We start from the raw sequence: 13,569 nt of genomic DNA on the forward strand, positions 1-13,569 counted from the left end.
TTCAATAAAAGAATGAACTAAAATGTTCAGATTGTCTAATTTCTTTTCCGTAAAAAATGTTAAAATCGTCGACTCATTTATGACATTTTTCCTTTGAATTCTGTTTGCCTTGTTTTGGTTATTGATTTTCGAAGCGAGGCACAATTTTCTTTGCTGCAGCTGAAATCCTGAGCATGAATTAACGGTTACACTGTCACAATGTTTAATGCTGTGTGCCATCATAATAAAGAGTTCTTTTTCCCGTGAATGACGAAGGGATCCGAAGAGCCATTTCACAATCATGAAAATCAGCACTAAACAGACACTAAGCTTACAGAATTTGCTCCTCATATTAAAATACATTCACATTATTGACCTTTAGAAAAAAGACAGTGTATTCACATGAACATTATTTTTTGCCGATATTCTCGGAGCAGCACTATCATCGCACACGCTAATTTGCTCGGATCGGGATATTCTAATAGCAGCCCATCGTCTCAAGCCACGGTCCGGAGTCCGCATATATAGCTCTCTCCAGATGGGAGAGGAGCGTACATTTTGGCCGTGGTTTGCGACGATGATAGCAGTCTTGTTGAGGAGAGAAAGGATGCTGCATACTTAATAAAGTTAATGCCATTAATTTTTGTAAATAAAGAAGATCATGGATCGACGCGTGTAATAGATATCTCAAAACAAGTTCTCGATCATACAACACTGTTAATTTAAAATATAAACAATAACAAATAAACTTGTATCCACGCAACGACAGGGGTCCAACGGCAACGTGTTGACTCAGGACCCCTGGTATTGCGAGGATGGGAAATTGAAAGAATAAAAAATGTTGCCCAAAGGCAATAGAATAAAACATATGGAGATAACGAATAGCATTCAAAATCAAAAGTCCCTAAAACAATACAAAAATAGGAGCAGGGCAAACACGGACCTCCAAAACATAAGAGGTGGGATCAGATGCCATGGAAGAGTAAGCATCCCCTGCCGACCGGTCACACCCGTCGTGTGCTCCCTATCATGATCGGGGAATAACGGGAAAATCCGTCGTCAGTTAAGTGTACGTGTATAAATAATGGACTTACGATTAGTTTGAAACACGTCAGTCAGCATCTGACTCAATGATAAATTGTATTTGCTGCAAAGGTTATTGTATCGACCACAGAACTTACGAAATGATGTCTTTAAACGAGACTGCTGATATTCTTGTTTCGTCAACTTGTTTGTCAATAATTTACCTCGTTTCAGAAATTGTTCAAATAGCATGATCAGGGATCAACAAAATAGTTTAATACTCTTTAACAAATTTTGAAGCAAATCTATACAATTTTACTTAATTGTCGGTACTTTTCTTCATTTGTCACGTTCACCATGCAATTGAAACTTATGGAACAATGTTTCTTGAGCATTATAAGTAAAAATCTTATTCAAGCTCACATTTGTCTCTCTTGATATTTGATGAAATTTCTAGAATATTTCAATCCAATGGAAATACTCAGAAAGCATGACTACGTTGAGTTAACGTTGGTTCATGATTGAACAGTTGGCTGATAGTTGGCGTTTAATAGACAGCATTTGGGCCAACTTTGGACCAAAGTTACTATGTAAGTCATCTCTTACTTACTCAACCCGCTGAGATTATTAAGTTGGTCCAACTTGATCCAACGTCAACCAATTCCGTTTTGCAATACTTTCTAAGGAAGTTGGGAGTCCAAAGTTGGCTCAACGTTAGCACAAAGTTTGTAATGCAACCTTATAGCGAAGTTGATATTTTAATCTGGTAGCAAGTCAGTGTGATGGCCAAACGTTAACCCAGTGAAATCTCGAGAGTGTTTTTTTTCTTGTAGTTAACATGAGCACATTGGTCCAACTTTGGCCAATAGACTGCGAACTAAAGGACGATGCACATGAGTTGGAAGCATTACGTTGGCCTTAGTGGGACCATGTGCCAGCGGGCAAGAAGGGAATACGAAGGTGAGGTTAGTGAAGATGAAGACAACACTGTCCCAACGTTGTTCCTATGTTAGCACGAGAATTGTTTTTCTATTTTGGGATGAGTAGTTTGGTCCAAGGTTGGTCCAATAGCTGTATTGTAAGTTTTTATGACTCAAATGGAAATTATTACCATCATCAGTGAATTTCCAAACGTTGCCCTATACTTCAGGGTTTTGTCATTCAGCAGCAAGAGTTCTTTTCAGTGGCATCCTATTGTACTAGTATTTAAATAAGAGAAAATTGGACCTATAGATAATTATGAGAACTCTAAAATTACCCCCGGAGACGCTAGATAATGAAAATCCATGGTTTCACCAATCATTTTCATGGTGTATCAGTTGTGGTTTCTGAGAGCCATCAGTCCTTGGTCCTATGCACTCAAGGTATGAGAACAAAGAGATAGACAATACAGATATGGCCCCACATGTCTGTTACTTCTTATATAGAATTTACAGAAAATCTATATTCGGAAGAAATTCTTTCCTCTTCAAAATCATGATGGAAGTAAGTGTGTAAATGCCCTTTCTTTTCTTTGTCAACTGCCAATATTGATTTCAAAGACTAATCTGGCATCCATGATTAACCATTGGTTAACAGTCAGCAGAGCTTCCTTAGGTGTACGTGCTAAAGTTAACCAGTAGTTAGAGAAAATTAAGCAGTTGACAAGAAATATTGACCACGAGTTTTTCTTCCTTCTAAAAGAATTTAACTTTTTGTAACATGAGTTTAGCTTCCTGATACATACAGGTAAGTAACAACACTCAGAGTCATTCAATAATTTTATTACCACCACTGCATAATAATGCAGCTAAAATGTACATTGTATGTAGAATCAGCAAATAGTCTAGGAATGCTAAATGGAGAAAAATGGCTACATGCTAAATGCAAAGAACAATAACTCTAATATTGACAATAATAATGAATACTAATATTTGTATATGGAATATATATAAAATAGATCAATATTTGTAAGAAAAATAAATATTTGAATATAAATAAGATAGCAGAAAAACATCTTGAAAAATGATGGTCCAAATGCATTTTAGTGTGTAACATATTGCACAATGGTAATACAGAGAAACTTGTCTAATCCAGATGTTGTATAATCGAAAATCTTGTCTAATTTGGAGTAAAATTTAAATTCAATAGTGTTAAATGTTGTCTAAACCAGAATGTTGTCTAATCCGGCCAATTTCTTTGGAATCTGTTGTGTTTGTACTAGACAAGTTTTCCTGTGCACTAAATTTTTCTAGGTTAACACAGTTTCAGTGTCTGGGTGAAGAGCACTGATCCCCCTGCTGGAGCTGTGACTGACTGTGATACAGATCCTGCTTCCACACATATCATGGTCTTATACTCCTCATCCCCAAAGTCAGACATTGCTTTAGCTTTATCTTCCCACGGATTCCAAACAACTAGAAATAGGAGATCATTATATATTTAAATATAAACCATAGATAACTCTTGTTTTTTCTTTAAAAATGTTCAAAATAATTGACCAAGTTTAGTTACATTATAACAAAGAAACATAGGAATGAAGGGTTATATATAAAATATAAAGCCCTGCCAGTATTATGTTTCATTTTAATATCGATATCTGACTCACCCACATCTGGGAGGTTGGAGAGCACCAGACTGACAGATTTCTTCCCATCACCTAAACCTTCCACTTCCACTTTGTCTGCTCCACATTTCATATACACTCTGAATAAAAAAAGTATTCTTTATTCAAAATATAAATAAAGAATCTAAAATCTATTACACATATGTACAGTGTTTTTCTAAATGTTCCATTGTTTGCTTTGTTCTTTTACACAGAATTCGATTTAACATGTGAACGCATATTAAATTGACGTAATTCATATCAAAGACCTTCAAATCATAAAAACAAAGCAGTTTGCTTAGTTTATACATGCATAAAAAAAAACACATTGCCAGGGTATTTTCAAGGTTCAAAGTTAAAATTTTTTTTACCTGTCATAATTCTTGTCTATACTAACTACTTTTCTTTCTTCTTTTGAAATCTTGCCTCCCTCAACCTGTTCAGGAATAATAAATACTAGTATCTTATCTGATTTATCATACAATTTATATATCAAATTAGTTAGACTCTATACATATAATATTTTAACATGTGAACATATGATATCAATCATATCATATCATAATAAAGTGCCACGCCACAGCATGATACGCCCGTCAAAAAATTACAATTATCTTAAACAGTCTAGAGTGCAAGAAAATCATGTCAACCTTGATTCTAAGATTTCCATGATTTTTCGATTTTTTTTAAAAACAATATTTGTTTATCCATCCCCTGTGATGTAGGCATTAATTATAACAAATATTACATAACTGATAGATTTCTATACTGTTTGTGTTAGACTTTGTCAAATGCCCATCATATTAAATAATGTCAAATTTAAGTCTTAACAACTTAATCTATACCAAATTAATTTTGAAAATAAAGGCTGGCCATCAAATGACATATGCTATAAACTAACCAACAGTTCTTCTGTCTAATCCCAAAAGGATACAGATAAGACTGCTTGATCAGAGAATGCTCCAAAGAAATGCCTTCCTACATTGAACTCATTAATTAATCTTTGACTGGATGCTTGTCTACTCATTACTCCCAAGATATTAATGGATCTGCACTTTCTACCCTAAAACACTTTTAAAACAAATAAAATACTCAATAATTTCTTTTTATTTAATTCCAGACAGGTTTTATATCTAATTCATATGGACAAGTAGGCATGCGAATTCAAACCCATCCCATAAAATTAGTTTTTAAATTAATATTATTATGTTCCCCAAACGGAGTTTGGGAACATATTGTTATGTTCCCCAAACGAAGTTGGGGAACATATTGTTTTTACTCTGTTTCTTATTATTATTATTTTTCTTCTTCTTCTTCTTCTTCTTCTTCCTGGGTACTTTTTTGTCCCGGAGTGATCTTGTAAACTACACATCTGACTTGGGTAAAACCTTTTTAGGGTCAGTAGGCATGTTATGTAGATTTGTGGAATGAAGGTCATTTTGCGCGCACGTGCTTGCAAGAGCGTGCACGTGCAACACGTGAAATGACCAATATAATAGATATAGCCGTAACTTTTCTATTTTTTGATTACATGCTTTAAAACTCAAAATATAAGTATATATTAGTAGTATTGACATGATGACATGGTCAAAATAGCAAGAACTCACGCGCATGCACGTGCGCTTCGCTCTGATTGGCTGAAACTAAAATCTCAATATCTTTCTTGTTTTTTGGCAAAATCCTTTGAAATTTTGAATATATTCATAGACTTTGAAGATCTACAGCATGATAAATAAGAATTATCATGAAAGCATGTGCATGCACGTGTGCTGCAATCTGATCGGCTGAAACTTTTAATGTCTATAACTTTTTTAGTTCTCAACGAAACGAGATGAAATTCAGAGTATGAATAGGTATAATGGATTTCTACATTATGCATCTAACAAATTTAAATTCAAGGACATGCATACATGCCCGTGCGCAAGCGCAATACGTTAAGTAACAAATATAGTTGAAAAACAGTAACATTTATATTTTTATGATATTTTTATCAATTCTCACGATAAACAGATATGTTAATGGTTTAGACAACATGCCATTATTAGCTTGCATGTGCGTGTGCATGCAATACGTTAAATGAGATATAGTTGATATCATTGTAGTTCTGATAATTATATGATGAAATCCTTTAATACTGAGCATATTTTAAAAAGTCTTACAGGTAAAATGCCATAAAAAGGGAGTTGGGGAGCGTTTGGGGAACATCTGTAACGGTCCCCGTTACAATTAGAACTAGTTTTTACTCTGTTTCTTACTATTATTCTTTTTTCTTCTTATTTCTTCTCCGGACTTTTTTGTCCACGAGTGTTCTAAGAAACTGTTCACCCAACTGAGCTAAAACCTTTTTAGGGTTAATAGGTGTGTAGTGTAGGTGTGCGGAACGAAGGTCATTTTGCGCGCATACGCATGCACGTGCGTGCGTGTGATATGAGTGAATTGACTGATATACTTAATATAGCCATAACTTTTACAGTTTTTGATGAAATGCTTTGAAACTCATTATATAAGGATATATTGATAGTGTAGATAATATGACACTGTCAAATCAGCACGACCTCACGTGCATGCACGTGCGCTTCGCTCTGATTGGCTAAAACAACAAGAGGCCCATGGGCCTTATAGGTCACCTGAGCATTATTCAACAACTTTCCAGTGATTGAATTTGATCCATGTTTTAAGCCAGATGCTATAGCATTTACAATTTGGTAATCATAACTATACACTTAGCAGTTCCTTAGTTTGGTTACTTAATACCCATAGGCAGGGTAGGGGAACAAAAAATGCATTTCAACAAATCAGTAATATTCAGCAATAATCAGTAGTGCCGCTACCACACATGAATCCTTGACTCTTAGGCTTTGATCCACACATTGCACAATTTTTGGAAAGGCATCCTTGCTTTTCAAAAAAAATTTGATTAATACCAAGGAGCAAATTTCAAACAATTCATTCATTTTCAGTATATAAGTACACCCCCCCCCCTCTATGGTACAACTGACCCTGGGGCCTTGAAATTTACAATTCTTGAAGATTAGGTCCCTTGCTCATAACTATATAGGTAGTTCATCTGCTTAAAACCTAGGAGCAAAGAACAAAATATTCAAAGATTTAATGTTTTTTCACTATACATGTAATAATCAATACAGCCCCCCCCAACACCAGAATCCCTGACCCTGGGGCCATAAAATTCACAATTTTGGTAGAGGCACTCTTGCTTATCATAACTATGTACTTAGTTAGTTTATTTAATACCCAGAAGCAGAGAAATAGATTTTCAAAGAAATAATGTATTTTCACTATATAATCAATAGAGCCCCGCCCTAACACCAGAACCCCTGACCCTGGGGCCATAAAATTCACAATTTTGGTAGAGGCACTCTTGCTCATCATAACTATGTACTTAGTTAGTTTATTTAATACCCAGGAGCAGAGAAGAAGATTTTCAAAGAAATAATGCATTTTCACTATATACTTATTTAGCCCCGCCCTAGCACAAGTACCCCTGACCCCAGGGCCATGAATTTCACAATTTTGGTAAAGGACTCAATGCTGATTACAATCATGCATACAGTTTGACTGCTTGATGTCCAGGTGTAAAGAAGAAGATTTTTAAAGATTGCATTAATTTTAGTGGTTTTGGCCCCACCCCCCAGGCCCCAGGGGGGCAGGGATCATGAAATTCACAATTTTTGTTCCCCTTCACCCATAGATGCTTTGTGCCAAATTTGGTTGAAATTGGTTCAGTGGTTGCAGAGAAGAAGCTGAAAATGTTCAAAAGTTTACGACCGATTGACGACAAACGACGTACGACGAACGACGTACGACGGACGACGACGGACGAAAACAGACAGCAATAGGTCACCTGAGTGACTCAGGTGACCTAAAAATCTCAATATCTTTTTTGTTTTTTGAAGAAATGCTTTGAAATTTAAAACATAGGCATGCATTAAGATATCCTACAATATGATATATAAAAGTTTTCATGAAATCACGCGCATGCTCGTGCACTGCAATCTGATTGGCTTAAATTTTAAATGGCTATAACTCCCTGGTTTTCAACCAAACAGGATGGGATTCAGAATATAGATAAACATTACGGACTCCTACAAAATGGTTTGGTCATCATGCACATGCATGCACGTGCATGAACGTGCTCTTTGCTCTGATTGGCTGGAACAAAATTTTCAATATCTTTATTGTTTTTTGAAAAATTGCTTTGAAATTTAAATCATAGGCATGCTTTAGGATGTCCTACAATATGATATATAATAATTTTCATGAAATCACGCGCATGCACATGCGCTGCAATCTGATTGGCTGAAACTTTAAATGGCTCTAATTCCCTTAGTTTTCAACCAGAAAGAATGGAATTCAGAACATATATAAACCTTATGAACTCCTACAAAAGGGTATGATCATCATGCACATGCATGCATGTGTGTGCACGTGAAATGAGTAAAATTACAAATACACTGGATTAAACATATTTTTTAATACTTTTGGATTAAATGCTGTAATATTTAGTATACTAAAGTATATGAATAGTGTAGACAAGATGATATGGTCATTACGCACATGCATTCAAATGCGCATGCGTGCAATGCTGAAATTTGAATAAACTTGATATACTTCTGGGTAAATATTGTTAAAGTCTAAAATGCGTCGTGTTTGTCTTATTTAATGAAGCTTACAAAGAATATGTCACAAAAGGGAGTTGGGGAGCGTTTGGGGAACATCTGTAACGGTTCCCGTTACAATTAGCCCTAGTTTAATATCAGATTAGTTTATAATGCACTATCAAATTAGTTTTGATTACTTTTCATCAAATTCATTTTAAAGATTAGGCTAGCCAAAAAGAGCTATTTTTAATCCAACAGTCTGGCTGCTCATTTGCCCAATACCCAAGGGGATATAGATAACACTGATGTTCTTCCAGTTAGCTTCTCACACTAAACTCATTAATTTCTCTCTAATTTGACATGCAACTTTCTGCTATCAAAATTCTTGACCAGTGCTTGATAATTATGCCCATGGGACAATCTGAATTCCTTTCATTAACATTGACATTTGTTAAAGATTGGTGTAAAGTATATGATGAAACCAGAAGTCTCTGTCGAGACTGAAGCTCTACTGGTTTGTACTTATAGCAAAGGAAGAGGAAAGTACTTAAGCAGTTGGGAATTGAAACATTACACAGGCAAAAAAGAGAATAATGATCCTTGAATAAGTCTCTTTATGTTCTTAGTGTAGTCTACTTGCAAGCCACATTATATTATAATCAGACTAAAACTGTATTTGAAGTAGCAAATTTGAGAGTAACAGAAATTGCTATCTTTATTAACCAAGGTAATAATGTTCATTGAAGTCAAAAACGGATATAAAGAATTATGTACCTTAGTGTAGTCTACTTGAGTGCCAAGTTATATTGAAATCATACCAAAACTGTAGGAGGAATAGCATTTTGAAAGAATTTCACAGAAATTTCTATTTTTAGTAACAACGCCAACACCGTTCATCGAAATCAAAAACCGATCCACAGAATTATGTATCTTAGTGTAGTCTACTTATATGCCAAGTTATATTGAAATCAGACCAAAACTGTAGGAGGAGTAGCATTTTGAAAGAATTTTACAGAAATTTCTATTTCAGGTAACAACGCCAACACCGTTCGTCGAAATCAGAAACTTATAGATAGAATTATGTATCTTAGTGTAGTCTACTTGTGTGCCAAGTTATATTGAAATCAGACTAAATTTGTAGGAGGAGTAGCATTTTGAAAGAATTTCACAGAAATTTCTATTTTTAGTAACAACGCCAACACCGTTCATTGAAATCAAAAACTGATAGACAGAATTATGTATCTTAGTGTAGTCTACTTGTGTGCCAAGTTATATTGAAGTCAGACCAAAACTGTAGGAGGAGTAGCATTTTGAAAGAATTTCACAGAAATTTCTATTTTTAGTAACAACGCCAACATCGTTCGTCGAAATCAAAAACCGATACACAGAATTATGTATCTTAATGTAGTCTACTTGTGTGCCAAGTTATATTGAAATCATACCAAATTTGTAGAAGGAGTAGCATTTTGAAAGAATTTCACAGAAATTTCTATTTTTAGTAACAATGCCAACACAGTTCCTCAAAATCACAAACCGATACACAGAATTATGTATCTTAGTGTAATCTACTTATATGCCAAGTTATATTGAAATCAGATCAAAACTGTAGGAGGAGTAACATTTTGAAAAATTGTTTACAGACAGACAGACAGACGGACAGACGGACGGACGCCGGACGCATTACTATCGCATAAGCTCTTCTGGTCTCTGACCAGTAGAGCTAAAAAAGAAGTTTTTTTCTTGACTTAACACTTTTTAATATGGATACAACTCTATTTTTTACATTTTTAGGATTATGAAATTTAAAAGACTTAGTTTTTTTAAAAAATTCACTTAAATTAGAGGTCACAGTGACCTTGAAATAGGTTGCGACACACCTTCTACCTAAGATGTATACTTTTGCCAAGTTTGATAGCTCTAGGTCTAATAGTTTTCTGGTTATGAGCCGGACAGGATTTTTCCATATTTGGCCATAGCATCTTTATTAAAGGTCAGAGTGACCTACTTTTTGTGCGCGACACACCGTCTACCCAAGAAGTGTCAGTTGACAAAGTTTGATAATCCTATTCCTAGTCCTAATAGTATCCAAGTTATGAGCCGGACACGAATGGACAGACGGACGGATGGACGGACATGAAGCCTATAACATAATACGTCCCGTCTTAAGACGGGCGTATAAAAAGTATGATTCTCCATAAAGTTTTCATGGATTCTGTTTCCTTTCACTTCAGACCAATGTTACTAATTCTGAACCTTATCATTGTACTGTAGTCCTTCTAATCCATGAATCCCGACATCTGCTATATCGGGGCATCTGAAGTAAGTGTGCATCAAAGTGGTGAAATCAAAAGCCTTGAAGTCTAGAATTAGAATCGTTAGATAGTAATCCTTTGCCATACATGGGGTACACATCCAAAACAGGAACATGAATGACTGATTTCACTTAAATGAATCACTAACCATTGTTGTTGACAGTCAAAGTAAGCTTCAAATCATTTTCTCCCAGATCAACATTGTATACAAGTTTAAATCTGAAACAAATAAAAGTTGTCTTATTTTATGAGAGTAGGGAAAAGTGGGGCTAGTTTACATCAGAACTTGAAATAATAAATGCATGAAGAACTTGCCTGTAATCCCACATTTTTCTTGTCTCTTCATCATCCTCTAGTGAAAATGACATAGAGGCTCTGCCATTGTTCTACAAAGCATGCACTGACAAGCTCATAGTAATTCAGGAAAATAGAAATCATTCAAAGTTAACACAAAATCTTAGCCACCTTTTCATTCACATTAAGAATTTTTAAAACATTCCCTCATGTTTAATGTTAATGAAACAGTCACTTATTAAAATAAAAATCATAAATCAATAGACAGGTAAAAAAAGAAGAATTACCTGTTTCGATTCAGATTCTTTCCTCCATCTTTTTATTCTTGCAAATCCATGTTGAGGTCCCTTTTCCCATGGGCCAAAGCATGCTAATTAAGTGAGTTAATATTTAATCAAACTTATTTGACAATATTTCCACATTTTTTAGCTTTTAAAAAAGTAATTTAACTACTGTGTTTAATATTATTCTTAAAGTAAAAATTAAATGACCCTGAAGAAATTAATCGATAGATTGTTTGTGTATCTCCACTAGTTTGAAAAAAAACTAGCAAATGAACTTAAACATGTTTTAGACTATGCAGAGGAAATGAAAAGAATACTGATAATGATCCTTGGTTTAGCCTCTTTTTGTTCAAGATTAATTGCAATTAAAATAACTATTAAATCCAGTAGGTCAGATCCAGGATTTGAATCAAAATGCAACATTTATGCAAATTTGGTCAGGATTTTTTTCTGGTGAATAACAAACCATATTAAACACCAGAAGAGTTCATATAATTGTGTAATATGCATCATCAATGTATCTGATTAATATGGGGCATCGAATACAAATGCACTATGAAAGACATGTGTTCCCATTTCTTTGATCTAGCTAGCATGCTTGAATGTGCTCTTGTACAAAGTTCCCTCAACTTCATTAAAATGAGCTAAAATAAAAAAAATCAAAGGATATACTTACGGAAAACAAGAGGTATTCCTCCACGGATGGCCTTTTTGTTGTCAAACAATGCATTTTTACTGAAGAAATATTTTGAGCCAATGATTATAAAATTCAAAAATTGCCAAAGTCAATATGCCAAAAGTTATATGACTGGGCATGAATAATTATATAGTTGACCAATTATTAAACTAGCTGGTATTAACTGGTTAACATACCCAGCAGGGCTCTCACACCACTTTTTGGGACTGGGTCCGGGGCCATTCAAATTGGGAAAATTATCCTCAATTTGAGAAAAGTTGGATGACCAACATTCATTGAAAAAAAATCCTTAAACTGCAGTTCTAGCATTTTGTCATCAATTTAACTCTAGTTTTGAATAAACAGTTAAAGTAGGCTATTTATGAAAGTACATTAGCTTTGTCATAACTATCTTTGAGTGTTGATATTGCGGTTATTTGTCTTTCTGAGTGACAGTCACTAGTCACATAATCCCAAATTTCCTCGATCACATGGACAACGTTGCTTACCAATTCAGCGCAAGACTGAACATGCTGAAGCATGAGCATGTTTCTAGGTGCAGCTTACTAATGTTTTTAAATGAAATGTCTATTTTGGGAACCAAAATTATGTTTTTGTCGATTTTCATGACAAAATACTCTGCACTCATTGTTACACATTTCTGTAATAACAATAACCTGGTTCCCCCGAACCAGGTTATGATTGCATTTGGCGCGAACTAATTAATACAGTCGTACAGAACTAGTTCATTTCACTTTCATTTGCAAGTGCATTAACATTTTGTTTTGTTTTGTTTTTTTGGCAATTAAGTTTCAAGGACTTTTATTTTTTAATATTTTGCTATGGAAATGGGAAATTTACACCTTTTTTCTTTTTTGAACCTTTTTGGTACCTTTTTTGCATTGGGAACGGGGCCGAATATCGGCCCCAGATTTAGAGAATTGCCCAGTAAAACCAAATTGGGTAAAATCACCCAGCCTACCTGACAAACAGCACTTCTTGGGCCTTGCATTTCCAGGATATTATAGTGGCACCTAAAAAATTCTTAAGCAATGTGTAATTCAGATCATAAAAGCTAACTTTATCATCTGGATATTGGATAAACACTAGGCCCTAATAATCAAGTATTAAACAGGTTTATTGAACATAACATTTACTATGTTACATAGCAGTATGACTATCTTTGTTCCTGTATGATTCAATATGTATGTCTATGAGTCAATAACTCATTAAGTGATACGTTACTTGTTGATTTTACTTGGACACAATTCACAAAATATCTTGACAGCTTACTACCTGAGCTACTTGTGACACATTCACGTGCTTTATACAAATATCTATAAAATAAAATAATTATACCATGCAAGTGAACGGAAACCTCTGTAGTATCGTTGAGCTTCAATACCGCTACATCTTTAGTGTCCATGTTGAAGTGTTATTGGGAAAAGAAAAGTAGAGTTAAACATCCCGATCCCGACTTCAAATATTCACGAGAGCATTAGGTTTATGATATGATTAGAGTAACGGAACCCATTTATAATATTATACTATCATGTAAATTAGCTGAATCTGATTGGTCGAGAAACATTTGTTAAAAAACACTATTACCCGCTGAATAATGAAGCCACGCCCTCTAGCGTAGCAACAGTCAACAGTGCCTCACGACGGGTGATATTTAAAAAAAAAATAGCGACTGCGCAGAATTTATGCGTGCACGGTTCACTGTTACATATATGTATTTGTGTAAAAGATCCAGTATAGTATAATAAATATTGCATGTAGTTGATTGTAACATTGA

At 34.7% G+C, this 13,569-nt stretch overlaps 1 protein-coding gene across 1 annotated transcript; it reads right to left on the reverse strand.

Annotated features, from left to right (window-relative positions):
- Positions 1-2,749: 2,749 nt before the first annotated feature.
- On the reverse strand, positions 2,750-13,259 carry LOC134232782 (uncharacterized). The gene is made up of 10 exons (XM_062714760.1): positions 13,131-13,259; positions 12,754-12,805; positions 11,772-11,830; positions 11,099-11,181; positions 10,833-10,903; positions 10,666-10,736; positions 10,459-10,565; positions 3,958-4,022; positions 3,590-3,687; positions 2,750-3,398 (listed from the first exon to the last, which is right to left on the reverse strand). The coding sequence occupies exons 1-10, from the start codon at positions 13,195-13,197 to the stop codon at positions 3,238-3,240; spliced, it is 834 nt and encodes a 277-aa protein (XP_062570744.1). The 5' UTR covers positions 13,198-13,259; the 3' UTR covers positions 2,750-3,237.
- Positions 13,260-13,569: the final 310 nt, after the last annotated feature.

This window comes from Saccostrea cucullata, unplaced genomic scaffold (assembly GCF_032062105.1).
Source record: "Saccostrea cucullata isolate Sc308-1 unplaced genomic scaffold, CSIRO_AGI_Scuc_v1 ctg14439, whole genome shotgun sequence".
NCBI lineage: Eukaryota > Metazoa > Mollusca > Bivalvia > Ostreida > Ostreidae > Saccostrea > Saccostrea cuccullata.